This window comes from Lissotriton vulgaris, chromosome 10 (assembly GCF_964263255.1).
Source record: "Lissotriton vulgaris chromosome 10, aLisVul1.2, whole genome shotgun sequence".
In the NCBI taxonomy this organism is placed as follows: Eukaryota; Metazoa; Chordata; class Amphibia; order Caudata; family Salamandridae; genus Lissotriton; species Lissotriton vulgaris.
Window position 1 is genome coordinate 67,916,928 of NC_141698.1, and position 21,430 is coordinate 67,938,357.

The 21,430-nt window shown below is 43.2% G+C and overlaps 1 protein-coding gene across 1 annotated transcript in view; it reads right to left on the reverse strand.

Moving 5' to 3' along the window:
• LOC147684663 (astacin-like metalloendopeptidase) overlaps positions 1-21,430 on the reverse strand; it is a 111,184-nt gene that overhangs the window by 66,289 nt on the left and 23,465 nt on the right. The window contains exon 2 of the mRNA XM_086939722.1: positions 1,778-1,831. Coding sequence (XP_086795848.1) covers positions 1,778-1,831 — 54 coding nt within the window. The remainder of the gene's footprint in view (positions 1-1,777; positions 1,832-21,430) is intronic.

Below are 21,430 nucleotides of genomic sequence, written 5' to 3' on the forward strand. Positions count from 1 at the left end.
TCAATCTTAGAAGCACTGCATTGGGAAAATTGGGCACAGATGGAGTTTGATTTAAGGGGCACATTATCAAAGAGAAATTCCTCTAAAAAATGGATTGAGGCAGGGGTGTGTATTGTCCCCTCCAAGCTGTTTCCCACCAAAAATGCTGATGACTTGATAATTATTGTCTTAACGCAGGTGGGTCTTCAACGAAAACTTGAAACATTTAGCAAATATTAGAACATTGGAATGTTGGTAGCTCCATTGAAAACGATCTAACCATTAACATGGTACGTAAGACAAAAATTAATAGGTTTGGTAGGAAAACAAAACCATACAAGTGGGTATTGGGGTCAAGCATGTGGAGGTTGTTACCTCTTATAGGTATATGGGATTGATGTTTAATGAGAGATTAAATTGGTGACTACAAAGGGAAGTTGGAGAGGCTAAGGTTATGTCTACAATTGGAGGGCTAGTTAAGTTTAAGAAAGACTTTGGAGGGCCCTCTATGACCCCTGTACTTGCAACATATAAAGCCATGTTCCCCAAACAATCTATGGGCCTAACTTTAGGACTCCTAAAATGAGAAAAATCCTAACTTTAAGACTTTCGGTATTCACGGAAGGCATTTAGGACTCCTAAAGTTAGGACTCCTAACTTCTGTGAATACCGAAATGAGTAAGTGCCTTCTGTGAATACCAAAATGAGTAAGTGCCTTCTGTGATACCAAAATGGTAGTAAGTTTAGGATTTTGTCTTAAGTTAGTTCTGTGAATCGGGTCCAGAGAGATTAATATGCATAATGTGATGCCTAGTAGAATGGACATAACCTTAATTTTAACTTCCATTTGAATTTGCACCATTTGCACATTAGTTTTATTGTGAATTGCCCAATAAGAAGTTATAAAGTATTGCGTTTTATCAGCCAAGTTTCTCAGGCCCATGTGTGATGTACTGTTCTGGTGCTGGCTTTTTCTTGGAATTCTGGGGATTGTAGTCCTGGTTTTATGATGGAATAAACAAGACTCCTGAGTTTTTACCAACATATTGCAATCTGGGACCTACGGTAAATCTAAGGGATCCTACGCACCTGAAAACAGTGATTTGTGAAAAGAAAAATCCAGGAGTGGAACATTATATCATTGCTGACATGGAATCATATGGAAGTCTTGAACTGATTCACAATTAGATACATTTTCCGTGAATTTATTCCGAGTTGATATCTGGAAAATCTGGTGTGGCTCTGTTCCTTGTGGCCAAACACCCCGCTCTTGAAAATGGTGTAAATTCCCAGTACCATACAGTCAATCAATGTAATGTAGCAAAGATTGAAAGGTGGGGAAGAAGATGCGGTCTACAACTCCTAGAGCAGTCAAACAAAAGCAGAACTTTTAAGTTTCTCATTTTAAGAAGTAAGTAGCTCAAAAATGCCAAATTGTTTTTTTGCATTCTGGGATTTGTGGCTCTATTATCCCCTTTCTGAAATGTGACTATAAAACCCAGACAACATAGAGAAACCTGCATAAAAGACACATGCATGGCCCTGGGAAAGGTGAGAGCCATGAATAAAGTTTACGCCTCATAGGGTGCCATTTCTGTATCATACGCAGCTACCACTGAGGTCAGAGGTAAGTTTGAATGTGCCATACAGGTACTCAGTGCTGAGCAACAAATCAAAAGATCAGTCCTCAAATCTGGTTTACAAAACTGGCAAATCTGCAACACAGATGTTAACTAAACTCAACAAATTTCTATTGTGGAAGATTTTGCACTGTCTTACCTGTCTCTAATAGTCTTACCTTTTTGGTTCATTCCATATATAATATCAAAGGTGCTCCGCTGATCAGCTGCACCTGAGGAGGGGACACATAAAAATTAAAATGTTATTGAATGTTAACATGAGCACACTAAAGCGTTAATGTATGAATGAGTGCAGCAGAATTCCATACAGAGATTTCCACATTTCAAGTTCCTTTTTCCACTTTTTATTTCACATTTTCATTTTAAAAGTGAGATGACTTGCTGCACCTTAGACATTTATCCTTTATAGTAATGTTTACTCTAGTATATTTTCAGAGCTTATGCCTCAAGTCTGTTATTATTCTTTATCAAACCTTGGTTGTTGTTCTTTGTTAGTATTGCTGGTGACTGAATCCCTTCTTCTACTTACTGTTTCATGCCACTATCAGCTTCTTGTTTACAATGGAATCTTTACAATACTAATCGAAGGTTACAGCCCTTGGTCCTTTTAAATTGCCACTTTTCCTTCACAAGGTTACAAAATGTCCTATGTTTCTAACCTCAATATGGAGTCTGTTGACACGTTTCAGCTCAATGCCAACGGTTTCTGCTCATTTGTCAGGTCAGTGTCATACTTGTCATATATTGCCCTACCATGTCTAGCATCCGTGTTATTGACACAAGCAGTTTGCAGTTTCATTTACTAATAAAAGGATGTAATATCAATATTGTAGAAATCCCTGATGATTAGTGTCCTGCTGCATCATGCTCAAACATCTGCCAAGATTGACACCTGTTGGGATGGTGTCTAGCTTGGCCATACTAATGGTGGGCTGCTCACCAGCATTTATCTTGATTGCGAAACACACACACAAATTGTGAAACAGCAGCTTGAACTATTTAATCTGACTTCTATTCCCCGTCTCCTTATGGACCAGGACATGCGTTAACTGGACTCAGCTTCTTGAGAATCTTGGACATGCTCAGAGACCCAAGAAGTCTTACGGTTTATGCCCAGCACGAACACGTGGAATATCACCAAACCTACCCCGGGGCATCCTAGGAACAGACATGGAACACTGGTAGGCTAGGCAACACCACCCTAGAATCAGGTTCCACAAATTGGCTCTGCACACCCACATGAGGAATTCCCTCTCTACCTTGATACCCTTCTTCTCTCCACTGATGTACCCTGTGCTCTCTCTTGTAGACGAGATTTGCAATCCTCCAACTCTCTTTTCAGCTCTGCAGGTAAATGTATCCAAATGAAGCATAAAGATTCTGCCTGTTATAATATTCTTCCAAGCACAGTGCTGGCCACACACTAACATTGTGACAGAGAATAGATAACACCAGACAAGAAGTACATTTGCTCTTCACAATACCATCTCCTTACCACCAACTAAAGCACATGGCGAACAGCAATCATGGGTGTGACTTGTGGATTATACTTCAAAAAAATTGGATTAAAAAACAGTCCCATCAAGGAAGAAGTTACATTGACAAGCACACAATACATTGCAGTGATGAAGCCAACAGCACAACGTGCAGCCATCATCAGCCCAGGGACAAGAGAATTGTGATAAGGAGGATGGGGAAGCTAGAATATGAGACTTTACCTAAATACAAAGTCTCCAACATAATTTAAAATGCTCATGAATACACAGACACAGGTGGTAGTTGAGGGTAAGAAGGTCTAACCCCCCTGAAGGACCACCCTCAATTTTAGACGAACCCACCACTGAACTTTCAACACCTAACACCACCAGGGGACCATTAGAAATGAGACTATGTGATCTGAGGAAAAGTGTTCTTCTGATCGGCATCATTTGTACCGGGACTCCATTGCTTTTTCATTGCCATCTTGTGTCAAACACTTCCACACGACCCATACATAGAAAAGGTGGCAGTGGTATTACAGAAAAAGCCAGCACCTCCAATTTGTTTGCACTAATGTCAATGAATAATCGTTTCTTTCTAGGCGTGCTCTATATCTTAATGCAGTGCCACCCACAGTATCACCTCAATACGTTACAGAAACCTCTGCACCCATTGACAAACTATGCTAGAAAACTTCCACACGACCCACCTGGTCATTTTTGCTGATGCCTAAGGAAAATTCTAACTGACATGACAAAAAACATCTTGTAGCCTGCATTTCTGCCCAGGAACTGTCACACGCCCAACCCCCCTGTTCTCTGCAGTTCACCAGAAAGCCACGAGACACTCACCCTGAGTAAATGATTTATTCTCCATCTCCTGCTTCCAGCATGGTAAACATCCTTGACACTGTGATCAGGTTATCTGGACAATGGTCTGACTGCTGGCCCTTGATCTGGGTAATTAAACAATGACTTAAAAGACCAGGCCTTGATCATGGCAATTGAACAATGACCTGAAAGACTGAGCCTTGATCAAAGCTGAGTGAACAATGATCTGTGTACCAAGCCTTGACCAGGTCACTAACTACAAACATCGTCTGGATCTGGTTATCAACTGTAAACACTGCCCTGATTAAACAATGGTCTGACAGCCAAAAGACTAGGATGAAAAATGTATAAAAGGCTTGTAAGCTACAGAGTGAAGTAGCAGACTCCTGGGTTTTGTCTCTGACTAGCTTGGGACTCTGTTCCATTGCCCGGGCTATTGAAATAAATCTCGGTTCCTCCTGCAGATGAAGGCTCCTGTGTCTCCTTTTACTACGTATGGAAGATTTGGGCGGTTCCCCCGCCGCCGAGACCCAGTAAGTGGGTTATCCCGGTTCTTCAGATCCAAGAGATTTATCCTCATGACTTTGAGCTTGATTCTGTCTCCTTCTGAATGTCTTGTTTCTCACTGCTATCATGGTATTAAACCACACCTTTGGAGGCAGGAAGGCTAGGCTGTAGTTGCCTTTTGATTGATCCTTGAGGGTTGCAGAATATTTAAGGAGCCGAAGGAATCCTAGATCTGTGCACTTGTTTTTCTACAAGGTCACCCTCTTTACATGTGCAAGAAAGAAGCAGAGAACTCTGGATAGTTCCCAAGCTTGGGTGGGCAGCAGCTGTTGCGTAGGGCACCCTACAACACCAGGGACACTCTGAATCTGCTCACCTCAAATGTCTTTTTTTCTAGAAAAGTTTTGAAGCGTAGGATTAGCACAGTGCCATTCACGCTGAGCTAGAAAGGGACACATGTTTTTGCCATTTCTACAGCAAACTCTTTGAGCATAGGTTTAGTACAGTGCCATTCATGCCACGTTGCAAAATTATAAAAGCCTTTTACCACTCTAGGGCAGTATTACAGCTTTGGATTGGTTTGATACCATTCAAGCCAACCTGGAATGAATAAAAGCTCATGGCCGCCAGTAGGTAGTTATAGTTAGGGCCTAGTTTGCGTTTTTCTTCTGCTACTAACTTTGCCACCATTTGATGAACATTCACAAACTTTTCTAAACTTTTTTGCCAGCCACTTCAGCTGCTGTCTGGAAAGTTTTGTGGTGATCTGTCAGTGGAGGATGATAAAAAGGAAGGGCGTCTCGAAACATATTTTTCCCTTGCAGTTTCCAATGAAGATTTTAGACATGAGTCCAGCCCAAACTGCTGAACGGAATTACACCAAATTTGGTCAAAAGCTGGATCTTGGTCAAGAAAAAGTGCTTTTTGTAATTTGGTGTAAACTTATTCTGTATTTTTAGAGTTATTAAAGAAAAAAATGGATGTACATCTAGAGACGCGGATCCATTATGAAGGATTGGTGGATCCATGCGCTAACAGCAATGCAGAGATTGGCTGGTCGCAACCTGAGAGAAAAGTTGCAGCTGCTAGTTTGTACATCGGGACATGGTTCCTTGGGGGGGAATACCATTTAAAATTGATAGTAGGGTTCAGGTTAGAGGTACCCTCACACTATGGACTGATGGAGGGGTCTGTGAGGGACATTTCATGGGCAAGAAAGTGTCCAACATGTTTTTTTCAGCAAGCAAGGATCCGCAGTTACACTGCAGCACTCAGCATGACCCCCTCTGTGCTCCATGGTGGATCTGTAGATCCAGACACCAATTTAAAAAAAGCATACACCCACTCACAGACCCACACACTCACTCACACATCTACTTGCACACCCACACAACCACTCTCACACCCACTCACACACCCATGCAGCTACTCACAGACCCACAAACCACTCACAAACCCACAGACCCACACAGCCACCCACTTAGCCACTCACACAACCACATACTCAATTACACATCCACACAACCACTTAAACAGCTACTCACACACCCGCTCACAGACCTACAAACCACTCACACGCCCACTCACAGACCCATAAACCCACTCACACATGCACTCACACACCTACATATCTACTCGCATACCCGCTCACACACCCACTCACACACACAGACCCACACACCCACTCACAAACCAGCACCATCACTCATACAGCCACACACTCGCTCACTTACACATATACTTACACACCCACATAACCACTCACATACACACTCAATCACACACCCATAGAGCCACTAACACACCCACTGAACAAATCACACAGCCACTCACATACCTACTCACACACCCACACAGCCACTCCTACACCCACTACCCCCCCACACAGCCACTCACACACACATATAGCCACTCATTCATCCATGCAGTTACTTAAACAGCCACTCACACACCCACACACAGGCAGTCACACACATATATTTTAATTGCAATGGCATATGTTTGTATTTAATGTGTTGATGTTTTAGTATTGAATAGGTGTAATATAACTGGCAAACCCCTTATTTGTCTAAAGATTGGCGCTGGACCCGTGGATCCAGAAAACGAATTTAAAAAAAGAAAGACTTGGTGCATACATGAGTTACCTTACCTTTACTTTTGTAATGTGTTGTTTTAAAATATATAATAAGAATAAATCTGTGAATAAAATGTATTTATAAGCTTGTGAAAATATATATTAGTAAATTGAACTTATGGGTCAAATTGTAGTACAATTTATATTTTTTTTAATTAATTGAAAAAACTAAGTTCAAAGGGTCATTATAGTCAGGAAATAGAAATAAAATGCCTAAGAAATTCACTGAAAAAAACAAAGGTAAAAGGGACGTTATAGTTAGGTTCAGATTTTATGGCATGACAAAGAGGCCAATATTATGCAATCTCCTTTTATTGCCAGCTCACACAGCAGCAACAATTATGAAGAATTTAGAACAATGTGAACATTCTGAAGATCTCTATGTAACTCAGCAACAGGCAGCCATCTTCCTTCTTTTATTGCTGCTGCTCACAAGATAAGTAGTACTTTTTCTCTCTCTTACAAATAATTATTATGATACCTTTTTATGTGTTTATATATATCTTGCAGTTGTTGATAACTATCTAAACTTATTAATGCACTGTGTACAGTATTTACCTTGCTACACTTGTAGGGACTTATTACATGCATGTTTCTACACCATTTAATCTTGGTGCTTGAGGTTTTTTGTTTCAGAGCGGTCACACTAACCCCTTAATTACCTACTCTTTTATAAGTGAACACATTCTAAATTAATGCCCCATTTTCTCTCCTATTCTGGCCGCTGGTACATGAACGATTCTCCACATTTGAAAGACGCGCTGGGGCCTCGAGAGCTTTCTCTCGCTGCCCCTCGCACTTGGAGCTGTTGAGCCTCACGGAGTGCTCCGTTGGCTAACACACAATCGGGGACGCGCCGGGGCCTCGAGATTTTTCTCGCGACCCCTCGCGCTTGGAAATACCAGAGACTTGCGAAATGCTTGCCACACGGGGCGGTGCAGGGCCCCATCACATTGATTTTTAGCGCGTGGGGATCCCTTCTTGCCTCTTCCCACATATTGAGACTTCACGCCTTACCTCATTAGAGCTACGCTTCGCTCCTGTCAACACGACCGGTTGACGGCCCAGTTGTCCCTATAGACAGTGACAGTGATTCTGATGAGGATCAAACCTATCAAACAGAACTTGATTTATATTGTTCTTCAGAATTCAATTCAATTCTGATTATGAAGACACACCCAATGTTCACAAAGGGACATCTGATGAGGCACCCTCGGCCTCTGGGTCTAAAATCCTGGACCCATTTGGGGATAACATGTTCGACCCTCTATTGATTAAACATCCCCTTTCTTCCGAATGGACTCCCTCGCAACACGTTGCCAACTATATTTCATTTTGGCTCAGGAGGGAAATACCGAAAGAGGTCAGAACTCGACTTCGATCTGAATGCCCCCGCCCATCTCTCCCAGATATGATTGCTAAGACCCCCGAGCTAGACCCGAAGGTGGTGTCCTTTATTAATAAAAGCGGTAAAGACCCTAGAAGAGGCCTAGACAGAGGCCTAAAATCCTGCCAAGACAGACTGCTTGACATTGTCGGTCCGCTTACCAAAATCTTTGAGATGGCCGAGTCAGCCTATTTAAGCGACAGCAAAGTCGACCCCAAAGAACTGAGGGAATGGACTCAGAGAGCTGTCTGCCTTCTTGGAAACGCAAACACAGCCCTATCCAATGAAAGAAGAAAGAGCATTCTTTTAAAATTAGACCCAAAATTAATTGAGCTCGCAAATAAGGAAGGAGGAGCTTCCTCTCAAGGGCAACTTTTTGGGGATAACTTAATCAAAGAAATGGCCAAATAACGACCGTGTTTTTGGAAGGGCCAGGCGAACGAAGGGGTCGGTTCCCTGGCCCGAGGTATGGCTTCCTCCAGACTCTTCAATACACGGTGAAATAGATCCTTCCATCCCTACTATGGCTACTCCAACTTCTATCCCCAAAGACAGAGAGGAGGTCGATTCAGGAACAACCGAGGTGATAGAAGACAAAGAGGATTCTCAACAGGTATGTCACCCCAAAGACCCATTACTTTTCCCCAGAAAGGTGGGAGGCAGACTAGCCCAATTCTCTGGAAACTGGGAAATTGTGACACAAGACCCCTGGGTCCTACAAACACTCAAAAGGTACCATATAGAATTCATGGATATTCCTTTTCAAAACATGATCCCAAGGGAAATCACTTTCTCCCAAGAACACTCAGATCTTGTAACAAAAGCAGCACAAGAGTTATTGACCAAAGGGGCCATCAAAGAAGCGAGTCACCTCAAGGGTGGATTTATCAGCAACTTATTTCTCATAGAGAAAAAGAACAAAGAGATGAGACCTGTCATAAATTTAAAAGATTTGAACGAATGGGTAGTTTACCGTCACTTCAAAATGGAGGGCATTTATCTCCTAAGGGACATCCTAAGAAAAGGGGACTGGCTAACAAGACTAGACCTCAAAGATGCCTACCTTACTATCCCCATTTGGCCTCCTCATCAAAAATATCTTCGCTTTACCTGGCAAGGCAAGACATGGGAATTCTCAAGTCTCCCCTTCGGTCTCTCTTCAGCACCCTGGTGCTTCACAAAAGTACTCAGACCGATAGCAGCATGGCTAAGGGCAAGGGGGGTGAGACTAATTATCTACCTAGACGACATCCTGCTGATGGGCTAATCAAAGGAAAGTGTATCCCTTCATACTTAATGGGCAATAGAAATTCTGGAAAAATTGGGTTTTGTGATAAACCTAAAAAAGTCTTGCCTCCTCCCAGCACAAGACACTCAATTCTTAGGTTTCGTGGTAGATACCGTTCACACGGAACTTCGCCTTCCCAGAGACAAATTAAAAAAGCTAAGAAAGGAAATAAGGAAAATCCTTTTGGCAAAAAACATCTCCCTGAAAGAATTGGCGAAAATGCTAGGTCTCTTATCTTCCACTATCCAAGCCATATTCCCCGGCCCCCTCTACTATCGCGCCCTTCAGAGACTGAAAAGAAGATGTCTGCATATAAATCATTCATATTCCCAAACCTTATCCTTAGATCAAGAATCAAGGGGAGAATTAAAATGGTGGCTCAAGAATGCTCAGGCATGGAATGGGAGAGCGATCTTCGGGGAGGAACCCGATCTAGTGATAGACTCAGACGCGAGCTTAGAGGGTTGGGGGCAAGGTGCGGACAGGCCTCGACAGGGGGACGTTGGTTGGAAGAGGAGAAGAACATGCACATCAACTGCTTGGAACTCCTAGCGGGCTCCTTCGCAGTCCGGAGTTTCACTCAAGAAATGATGAAATTTTGTGTGATGCTTCGCATGGACAACATCTCAGCGGTCCAATATGTATCCAAGATGGGGGGCCCACACTCGAAAGACCTAGCGGACTTAGCAAAGGAATTTTGGGGTTACTGTTTAAACAGAGGGATTTCAGTTGTAGCTCAACACGTACCTGATCTCAGCAACGGAGTAGCCGACTGGTTCTCCAGGAATTTCAGAGATTCCAGCAATTGGAAGTTAGACATAAAAATATTCCTCTACATCAATCATCTTTGGGGTCCATTCGACATGGATGTGTTTGCAGACAGGCTGAATACCCACTGACTCATTTTTTCAGTTGGAAGCCGGACCCTCAAGTTGCTGGCGTGGATGCCTTACTACAGAATTGGAGGGGTCTGACACCATATGCCTTCCCGCCATTTGTCATGCTACCCAGATTCCTCCTACATACCCGGAGATTCAGAGAGACGGTAGTAGTGGTCACCCCACTTTGGAGATCTCAGGCATGGTTCCCTGTAATTTTAGAAATGTCTATAGACTTTCCCCTATTATTCCCTCAATTCAAGAACCTACTCTTGGGCCCTCAAGGAGAAATTCATCCCCTGATAGAAGAAGGGTCCCTCGAACGGTATTCACCTGTTACAACGCATTTTTTACAACGCACTACCACTACAACGCAGGCATTACAACGCATACCATTACAACGCATAGCGCTGGGGGGCGCTCTAGGATAAGAGGTAAGTTTAATTTACTATCCAACACCTTCCCTAGGGTCCACGGGGACTGGAGTTAGAATAGTAAATTATACTTACCACTATCCAGCACCCCAAAGCGCTATGCGTTGTAGTGGTATGCGTTGTGAATACCGCGTTGTAATGGTATGCGGAGTAAAAGTATGCGTTGTAACGTCATACATCCCCCTCGAACTGATGGCTTGGAGGATTTCCGGAGACAATGGGAAACCCCTGGCCTCTCGACAAATGCTTTCAGACTCATTTCTGAATCATGGGCCTATGGTACAAGAAAAGCTTATAGACTGGCATGGAATAAATGGATTTGCTGGTGTCTTCAACGGGATATCAATCCCGTTTCAACTGATGTAGTCCATGTAGCAAACTACCGTACAGAATTATTTGATTCTGGTTTGTCTTATAGGAAAGTTAACATCTATAGATCAGCTATTTCTGCTGGTCACTCCTTAATAGATGGACTTCTTGTAGGTCAAAACACGTTAACAAGGAAAATTATGAGAAGCATTAGGGTTCTTAAACCCCCGGTCCCTAAATACACCTCCCTTTGGGATGTTAAACTGATCCTTCAAGTCTGAGACAACTGGGGTGATAACCATCTTTTGTCACTTAAAAAACTCTCTTATAAACTCATGACCCTTTTATGTTTAGTTTCCTTTAGGCGTACATCTGATATTAGAGCTTTAGATATTAACAGTAAGGCCTATCAGCCAGAAGGAGTTTGTTTCTACCTTAAAAGAAGAACTAAGACTATTTCCTCCACTATTTTTTACCCCTACTTTCATGGTAATCCTAATTTGTGTGTGGTCCAATGTTTGAAAGAATATGAGAGGAGGATCCTTATTTTAAGGAAAGATGTAGTGCAACTTATTGTATCTCACAGATTTCCACACAAAGCTGTTTCTTCCTCTACTTTAGCTAGATGGGTAAAAGACGTTATGGCTGAAGGAGGTGTGGATACCTCTGTTTTTGGAGCTCATTCCTTTAGAGGAGCCTCAGCCTCGAAAGCCTTTACCTTGGGTGGGAGCTTGCAAGACATTTTAAGGGCAGCAGACTGGTCTAAGGAGAGCATGTTCAAGAGTTGCTATTTTAAACCTATGTCTAATGTGATTGACAATGTATTGAATGCACTTCAAAACTGCATAATATTGGCCTCCGTGTCATGCCATAAAATGTAGATTTTCCACAGCCTACTGAAAAGAAAATCTGGATTTTATTAAAGACACGGAAGCTAAGATTATCCCACCACTCATACCAGCCCGGGTAAACTAATGTTTTATCTATTCTTTCTTTCAGAGTGACAATTTTGTCTACAGATTTAACCTTTCTTCTCCTGGATGTTTTTCAAAGGGAATTTTTTTAGAATTAAAGTTTTGCTTCGTTCGCAGCGCCAATAAAAGAAGGAAGATGGCTGCCTGTTGCTGAGTTACATAGAGATCTTCAGAATGTTCACATTGTTCTAAATTCTTCATAATTGTTGCTGCTGTGTGAGCTGGCAATAAAAGGAGATTGCATAATTTTAGCCTCAGTGTCTTTAATAAAATCCAGATTTTCTTTTCAGTAGGCTATGGAAAATCTACATTTTACACACACAAAACCATAGAAATTCAGCAGTGATAGTTATAGTTATCTCAAGAAACTATAACTCGTGCCCTAAGGTAACTATGATTCCCATCCTCCGAATGCACTGCAAATTATCCCACATATTACATCACTCATGATATCTTCTAGGATATCATTGATAATATCACTGCAACATTTGCATTGAAAGTATTGATGAGAACATTGTGCATGGTGGGGGTGCAAGTTATAGGTACCTTGGGGTACCAGTTATGCTTAACTATAACTATGACTGTCCTAATTTCTATGGTTTTGTGTGTAAAATCTAAATATAATATCCCTGTAACCTTTGATTTTGTCAGTGAATATTTATATATTACCTACTGGTGGTCGCCATCAGGTAGTTACAGATAGGACCATGTTTCCATGGAAAAAGTGTTTTTGTACTTGCCTATATCTTTGGTGCCATTTGACAAATCTTCATGGAATTTTTTTTAAAAGGGCGCCAGTAATTCTTGTTGCACATAGTAAGTTTCAGTGTGATCCGTGCAGTGGGAGGTAAGAAAAAGGAGTGGTCAAAAAAAGTGTGTTTCCAAAGTTAGTTCCCATAGGAGCTTTAGACACGCCTGAACTGCTAAATGGAATTGCACCAAATTTGTCTGGAAGGTGGATTTTGGTCAGCAATTTACACTTTTAGTTATTTGGTGTAAATCCGTTCAGTAGTTGTTGAGAAAATTAAGGAAATCTAATTTTGTATATATGTGATCGCAGCTAATTCACAAATAATATCAAGCTGGTGCAGGGAAATGCAGAGCTCTGATTGGCTGATAACATTTCAGAAGGGAGGTGTTGACAGCCATCTTGGGACTTGGCTCCAGCTGAGTCCCACAAACAATATGGGAAAAAAACAAAAAGGGGGCAGGGTAAGAATACCCTGACCCCCAAGCCTTTGCCTTGGGTTACCCCTAGAACCTAACCACATCATAAAAGCATTTTTTAATTCACAGCAATTTTCTCAAAGTATTTGCGAATATTGCCATTAAAAAAAACAACAAGTGTGGACGGCTGCATTTTTTTTAATGAAGCCCCCAAGTGGGTCAGGTCCCGGGGCCATGCGTGGATTATTACAAAGATGGAAAGGTGGCATACAGGGCCCCCCTCCAAGGGCTTAAAGATGCCCCAGGGACCACCCCTTCCCCGGGGCTAACTTAAATATGGAGCGGGAGCTCACGGGTCGACGTGCCCCGGGGACCACCACCTACCCAGGACTTTCTGTTTCTTTTAAAGGAGGGGGCCATGCAGCCTCCCTCCCAGGCTGTTCTCGACCCCGCAGAGCACCATCTTCCCAGGGCTGGCCTGTGAAAGTGAAAGGAGGGTGCCACATGGCCCCCCTCCTGGAGCCAATTAAAGACCTGGGACCGCCACCACCCAGGGCTGGCTCCTGTTATGTCTGATTTGCCCACCGCTGGGACTTAGCTGTTTGTCGAGACTTGGTGAGAGCTTTGACAGCTAAAGGAGAGAAACGAGCAGATAGAGGCAGAATAAAGGTCATGAACGATCAGAAAGATGCATAATAATGGTCAGCAGTGAGTAAAAAGAAGAAAGCTAAAGGTGAGATATGAGCAGAAAGAAGCAGAATAAAGGTGAGAAGCGAGCAGAAAGAGGCAGAATAAAGGTCAGCAGCAAGCAGAAAGAGGCAAGTTAAAGATCAGGAACGAGGCAAAATGAAGGTGAGAAACAAGCAGAAAGAAGCAGAATAAAGGTGAGAAGCGAGCAGAAAGAGGCAGAATAAAGGTCAGCAGCAAGCAGAAAGAGGCAGAGTAAAGGTCATAAACTAGCAACAAGAGGCAAAATAAAGGTGAGAAATGAGCAAAAGAGGCTGAATAAAAGTCAGAAATCAGAAATGAGCAGAAGAGACAAAATAAGTGTCAGCAAACAACAGAAAGATGCAAAAAATAGAGGTGAGAAAGCAGAAGGATGCAAAATAGAGGTCAGAAATGAGCAGCAAGAGATACAATAAAGGTGAGAAAGGAGCAGGAAGGAGCAGAAAGAGGCTAAATAAAAGTCAGTAGAAAGATGTAAAATAAATGTCAGAAACTAGCAGAAAGATGCAAAATAGAGGTCAGAAATGAGCGGAAAGAGGCAAAATAAAGGTGAGAAACAAGCAGAAAGGCAAAATAGAGGTAACAATTACGCAGAAACAAGTGTAATAGCTGTCAGAAACGAGCAGCAAGAAGCAGAATAAAGGTAAGATATTAGCAGAAAGAGGCAGAATCAAGGTCAGAAATGAGCAGGAAGAAGCAAAATAAGGTGATAAATTAGTAGAAAGAGGCAAAATAAAGATCAACAACGAGCAGAAAGAGGCAAAAAAAGTTGAGAAACAAGCTGAAAGAGGCTGAATAAAGGTCTGAAACAAGCAAAAAGAGGCAAAATTGAGGTAAAAAATGAGCAGCAAGTGGCAGAATAAAGATCAGAAACGAGTAGAAAGAGGCAGAATTGAGGATAGAAAAAAGCAGAAAGATTCAGAAAAAATGTCAGCAATGAGCAGAAAAAGGCAAAATAAAGGTGGGAAACGAGCAGAAAGAGGCAGAATAAAGGTCAGAAGGAAGCAGAGAGAGGCAAACTAAAGGCCAGCAATGAGCAGTAAGAGGCAAAATAAAGATCAGAAACAAGTAGAAAGAGGCAACATAGCTAACAGAAATTAGCAGAAAGAGGCATTCAGACACTCATGTGCCCACTCACAGACCCACACAGGGACTCACACACTTGTTCACAGACCCAGTCAAACACTCCTGCACCTACTCACAGACCAACGGAGACCCTCATGCACCCTCTCACCGACACACTCAGACACTTATGCACCCACTCATAGACCTACTCAGAGACTCAAGCACCCACCCACAGATCCACTCAGACACTCACATATCCAGTCACAGACCTACTCAGACACTTATGCACACACTCGCAAACCCACTCAGGCACTCATGCACCCACTCACAGATCCACAAAGGCACTTTTACACCCACTTATGCAGCTATGTACACACATCTACAGCCACTCACATACACACTCAGAAACCGATACAGCCCCTCACACACCCACTCACCTACCTATACCGCCACTCACACGCCCACTCAAAGGTTACAGGCTACAGTTAGGTAATAAAATGAAAAAAAGTTGAAAGTCACCGAAAACCCATTGAAATTCAGCACTTATAGTTACCGTAGCTAACGAAACCATACACCTGTGCAAGCACTGCTTATGACCTCACATATTACATCACTCATGATATGGTCAGTGATATACTTTGTCAATTCAAAATGATTGAAAAGGCCACATATGAAAACAGATTTCCACATGGGAACACCACGTCTGGGTGAAAACCAGCATAATTGCAAAACCAGCTTTTAACCACGTACACAGTGCTGTGGCATTCTGGAATGCATTGCCTGTATTGACAAACTTCCAGAAATCATTTATGCAGTCTCTAATACCAAGTAGTCTACTGCAGGACCATAGAAAAACTTGCACATTTGTGGTTGTTGCAACCTGCCACAGGCCTTCTTCATTTAGATTTGACAACTTACTCATTGATCCTAAATGCATACACAGATGGGCTCCATCTTGAGATTTGAATAATCAGTCAATAATCCTAAATTTGTTTTCAGGTTTGCACCATCACTCAGTAATCTTTAGTGTATGTTCAGATTTTCAACAATACTCACTAATCATCAGTACACACCCACATTTGGGCTATCACTCAGTGATCCTTAGTGCATCCTGCTTTGTACATCTTCACTCAGAAATCTCGAGGGACTAGGCAGCTTTGCATCATCATTCAGACATCTTGACTACGTGTTTAGACTTGCATCATAATACTCTCCACCTCAGCCAATGAGTAACTTGAATCTTACCAGAGGATAAGTGTGGTTTAATTCCTTTAGAAGGATTATCCAAACTGGTGTAGACTTTTTGGAAGATGGAGTGCACCCTGCAATTGATATTGAACCTGTCAAACGTGGCCCTACCAAATATGATATCAGACCTTTTGGGGACAAAAAGGCAACAGGCTTTAGGATTGTGTGTGTTTTGGAGGACCTTATAAATGGAAAATACACAGTTGTCTTAAAGTTTGATGGTTTTGCGGGGGAGACACCAGGCCACAGTGCACATCAGTTAATTTTGATGACAAGAATGGTAGATTGAATGCTGATCTAACTCTTTTACGTTCTGCTTTATTCTTATTTTTTCTTTTCAGATATTTCCTTTTTCCCTTTGTCTATCAAAAGTTGAGGATCATATTAGAATCTTGTGAAACAGGATATTTGCTGTTGTAGAATTACAGGTAAGAATAGCACCACAAGTTGTTACCTACCATAATTAAAACATGAGAAAAGAGGGGTTGCTAATTAATTTAGACTGGGGTTTTTCTTTTTTTGTAGTAAATTCCCCAGGATACCAAATTATGAAGGAAGGAGAATAACGCCACAATACTATGAGTATTATCAATACAAGAATTCTGTTAGACTGACATTACTAGATGAGTGTATTTCTGAGTTCAGTGTTATCTGTGATATCATTGATTATCTAGCACTTTATGAACGTATTTAGCATTAGAAATTGGGACTAACTATAAGAATAGTATTATGTGAAAGACATGAAGCATATTTAGGCTCCCGTTATGTGGAACAAGACCTGAGATCAGCGAATCAATCAATCAATCAATCATCAGAATTTGTAGAGCGCGCTACTCACCCGTAAGGGTCTCAAGGCGCTGAGGGGGGGGGCTTGCTACTGCTCGAACAGCCAGGTCTTGAGTGTTTCCTAAAGGAGAAATGGTCCTGGGTTAGCCGAAGGTGAGTGGGGAGGGAGTTCCAATGGCTTGGCTGCCAGGTAGGAGAAGGATCTTTCTCCGACGGTGGTTTCCCTTAATTGTGGGACGGAGGCGAGGGCGAGGCTGGCGTATCGGAGCTGGCGGGTGGGTGTGTAGAATGTGAGACGGCTGTTGAGGTACTTAGGGCCCGTCGTGGAGAGCCTTGTGTGCGTGGGTGAGGAGTCTGAACGTGATCCTCTTGTTGACGGGGAGCCAGTGAAGGTCTTTCAGGTGGGCAGAGATGTGGCTGCGGCGAGGGATGCCCAGGATGAGTCGTGCTGAGGCGTTCTGGATGCGAATATGCTTCTAAAAATATTAGAGAATTTATCTATGGAATACAAATGTGAACCCACTGATGACCATGCACTACGGAAGATTCTGGTGAAAACTAAAATTATCTGTAAAGGAATGGTTGTCCTTAAGAATGAGTAGAGTGATTAAAAATTGGTTTATTTTTTTGCCTTTTGTAATTTCAGCCATGAAGAAGCGGCATGTAAATGCTGTGAAACACGTGCTGGCTGAAAATATCCTATATTCAAAGAATAACTCATCTGTAATCAGATCCTATTGCGATTATATACTTATATACGTTTGAAAAACTTGATGGAAAATATGTTCTGTTGCAATAACAATTGTTTCGGGGGTGGCAGTATGCCTTAAATAAATTTGATTGAAAATTGATGCACCATATCTGCATATATTTTGTGGTGAATTATCTGATATTCATAGCTCCCTACGAAAATCTTTCGTAATTTCTAATTATACATATGACAGTAACGCAACTCTCACCTTCCAGATCCCTCTCCAGTCTTTGTGTTCTCTTCAAAAGAGGATTCTAGGAATAAAAAAAATAAACATTGTATCTTGGGTTATTTTCTGCTTGCACCTTTCCTTCTTGAAGTCACGCGACATGCCCTCTGCACATTATTACTCTCTTGTAGCACCAGATAAAAACTGAAAGCAACTAACCACTGGACCAAACCACCTAAAGCTAAAAAGCTGACAACTGAGATTCTAGCATCTGGCAAATGGGCCAACTTCAACCATCTACCCTTAAATCAACTCTCCAAATGAGGCGTGAGCATGATCATGTGGTTTTGGTGAATATTCACATACCATGGCTTCCCTTAAAAAAGTTCAAGCTGTCATTGCCCTGGTAATTCTCCCTCCTTGACAATGCCAATGGACAATACCTTGGAGTGACCCTGTTCATACGGTGTGGTATCAAAATATTGGCTTAAATAAGTCAGCCTGCAGCAATATCTACTCCAAGATATCGATGTACACAATATTGTCAGGTTTGGCGTTAGAATAGTAAATCTATAATCTCCATTGCGTGTGCTTATCTGAGGCTAATGTGCATGTTGATATTTTGGAGGCTGTACTGCTGCAGGTTGAGATGTTTCTGATATACATTTTGACATACAGCTCTGCTAATGCTATAGAAATAAGAAGGAATTAAGAACACAGCTGCCAGATAGCTTCTCAACCTGCCAATGCGGATACACAACACACCTGGCATCACAACGCTACATAGGCTGTCTGTGGGCCAGTGGATCAGCTTCAAAGAAATGTGCAGTCTTCCAAGCGGGGGCGGGGCGGGGAGAGCCCACCCCCACACCTCTGAGGTGGGGGTTTCTTTATCTATCCCACCAGGAGACTACAGGCTCTGGCCAAGTGAAGCATCACGCTGATCACAGTGCTTTGTTGTAGTCTCTGTCATGCTTTCCATACTTTCAGGGGCGGCTCTAGGCTCATAGGAGGGAGCGTAGGTAGGAGGCCCCGGAAGAGGGGGCCCGGGCGGGGCGGAGCGCAGAGGCCAGTGAAGAGGGGGGGGGGGTCAGGGTGTTTGGAAGTGGAACAGAGCCGGAGGCCGCCAAATCTCTGCCAGGGGTCGCCATGCAAATATGTATCCATCCTCAGAGGAATATTATATTGAGGATATATATTGGCGTGGTGGCCCCTGGGGTTTGGCGGCCCTGTGGAGGTGCACAGCTTGCACATGCCTAAGGCCGCCCCTGATGCTTTGCAGGACAACAAGTTTCAAGAAGAAACAAACACTATCCTATTCCTCCTCTGATGTGCCCCCGTAATTGAATATCCAAAAAATCTTCATTGAATCTGTCCTACTGGACTTATGTTTGAAACAGAGGTACCGATTTATCATTGAATTGCATTGCTCTTGTATCATGCTAGATTTTGCAGGGGCAACACAGTACGAAAGTTAGATTTACCAAGCACCAGAAGGCCACCTTACGTGGCCCCATGTGTTGCGTTGTAAAAGACAAGAGGGTTAACCATAGTTAAACCTTTCCATAATATGTTAAGGAAAATATTTTGTGCAAGTCATATGTGATCTAGGTGTTGCACCATGAGAAGCTCACTTTAATAATAAATGTACTGTTTTGTATGTGTAAGGGAAATGGAATAATCAAAATATACCAGAAATGATTTTGTATCATTAATCACATCTGCACACCAATTAAATCTCAATCACATTAAATGTGTGCCCGTGAAGGGATCCCTTTGGACTGCCAATAGTCCGCCCCTAACCCCGCCCCAAGCCACGCCCCTAACTACACCAAATCCCCGCCCCCTAGCTAACATCTCAATCTGTTGAGTACCTGCACTTATTTATTTTCATTTAAAGCACTGAACGTAAGGGAGGAAAAGTGTGCACGGGCGCATGTTGACGTTGCGCACGATTCACCTTGTTTTTGTGGGCAAATACGTGTTGGTCAGACTATTGAAATGCTTTGGGAAACAGGGCTTATTACACTCCAACAGTGCGGGGGAGCGGGGTAACATCGTGAGTGGGAAATTCTGCACAGGGTGACAAGAGCAAAACATTTGCACCAAGCAAAGAATCACTTGATAATTATATAATTTGCACGGATCATCCTGTGCAATCGAGGGTGCAAAAGAGCCCGGTCTAAGGTGCAGCGCAATACATATAACTGAGCGCCTAGACAGAAGGCACATTACTGGATACACCCAGGTCACAGTGCCGCCTTTTGGGCACGAGGGCGCTGCTTACTTGCCCCCTTGTTATGAATGACGGGCAAACATCAGTTGCCCAGGTTTTATTTACCCTGTGTGATCCTGCAGGGGGGTGCTCATATGTGTGGCGTGAGACATTCTTACTGTGCGTGGCCAAGGGGACTTTTTGCACACTGTCATTTTCAACAGGAGCCTTGGTTGGGTTGCTTCCCTGTGACCCATTCATCCCCCCTCCCCCACCCGAACACCACCACTTCATGCTCAAACAAACTTTGGGGCAGATTTGCAATAACTGGCGCATCCCCAGGGATGCGCGAGTTATTGTGCGCCGCAGCTCTGCCACCCATGGTGCGCCGCATTTACAATGCGGCGCACCATGGGGCAAAAACGGCACAGATGCGTGATGCATCTGTGCCGTAAAGGCGGCGCATTGCTGGAGTTGCATCGTAAGCGCGACACAGCTCCAGCAATGCCTTGGGGGGCCCGTTCTATCCAATGCTGCGTCAAGCCTTACGCCTGCTTCAAGCAGGCGCAGGGTTTTGACGCAGCATTGGCCTAAAAGTGCCTGTGTAAAATCTTGTAGATTTAACGCAGGCACTTTTGCGAGGCGCACCTGCCCCGGAACGCCCACATGTGGCGCAGGGCTTTATAATGTGACGCATCTGCCTAGATGCGTCACGTTGTAAATGGGTCGCAGGGATGCACCACGTTTACGCCGCCGTTGCGTGACGCAACACCGGCTTAAACGTGGCGCAAGTTTGACATAAATCTGCCCCTTGGTACGGCAAGTTACGATACGAGGCAGTTTCAGACGCTGTGTTTCATATGCTTTTTGCACGTGAGCCGTTTGCGCTTCTCGTAGGTGCTTCTTTTGTTGTAAGGGGGAGCAAAATGGTGTGCCGTTGGGCCGCGCGCCTCAAGGGAGGTAATCGATTAGAGGGCAGACTTCCCTGGCAGTGGCCATGGACAAAATCACCTGTCAGGTGGAGCTAGCTGACAAGTGTCACACAGCTAACTTTTGCTTTTTTATCTGACACCTCTTTGCCCACAGGGGAGTGCGGTTGTGTTTTTAGCACTAGGCAAATGGGTTAAAAAAATCCCAGTTTACAATGTGGTTGGCAGGGTCAGATTGGCCTACAAGGCAACCCGGAGGTCTGGTCTGACAGGTCAGTATGTGGGCCGTTTCTTTGTTGTCGGCGGGACGTTTTACACTGCTGTACAACAGAGCTTAAACACATTGTCAAAGCCAATAGCTCTGGCAAAACACATATGAGATCCCAAAGGCGAGAATTATTGGCTATGCCAATGCTTGTTAAAAAGTGGAATCTGTTCTGCTTATCTGAGTCCGAATTGTGGCCAGACACCGCAGCTGCTTGCATTTACAAACACTGTGCGCGTGTCACCTAGACTAAGGGCGTTATATGCCCCT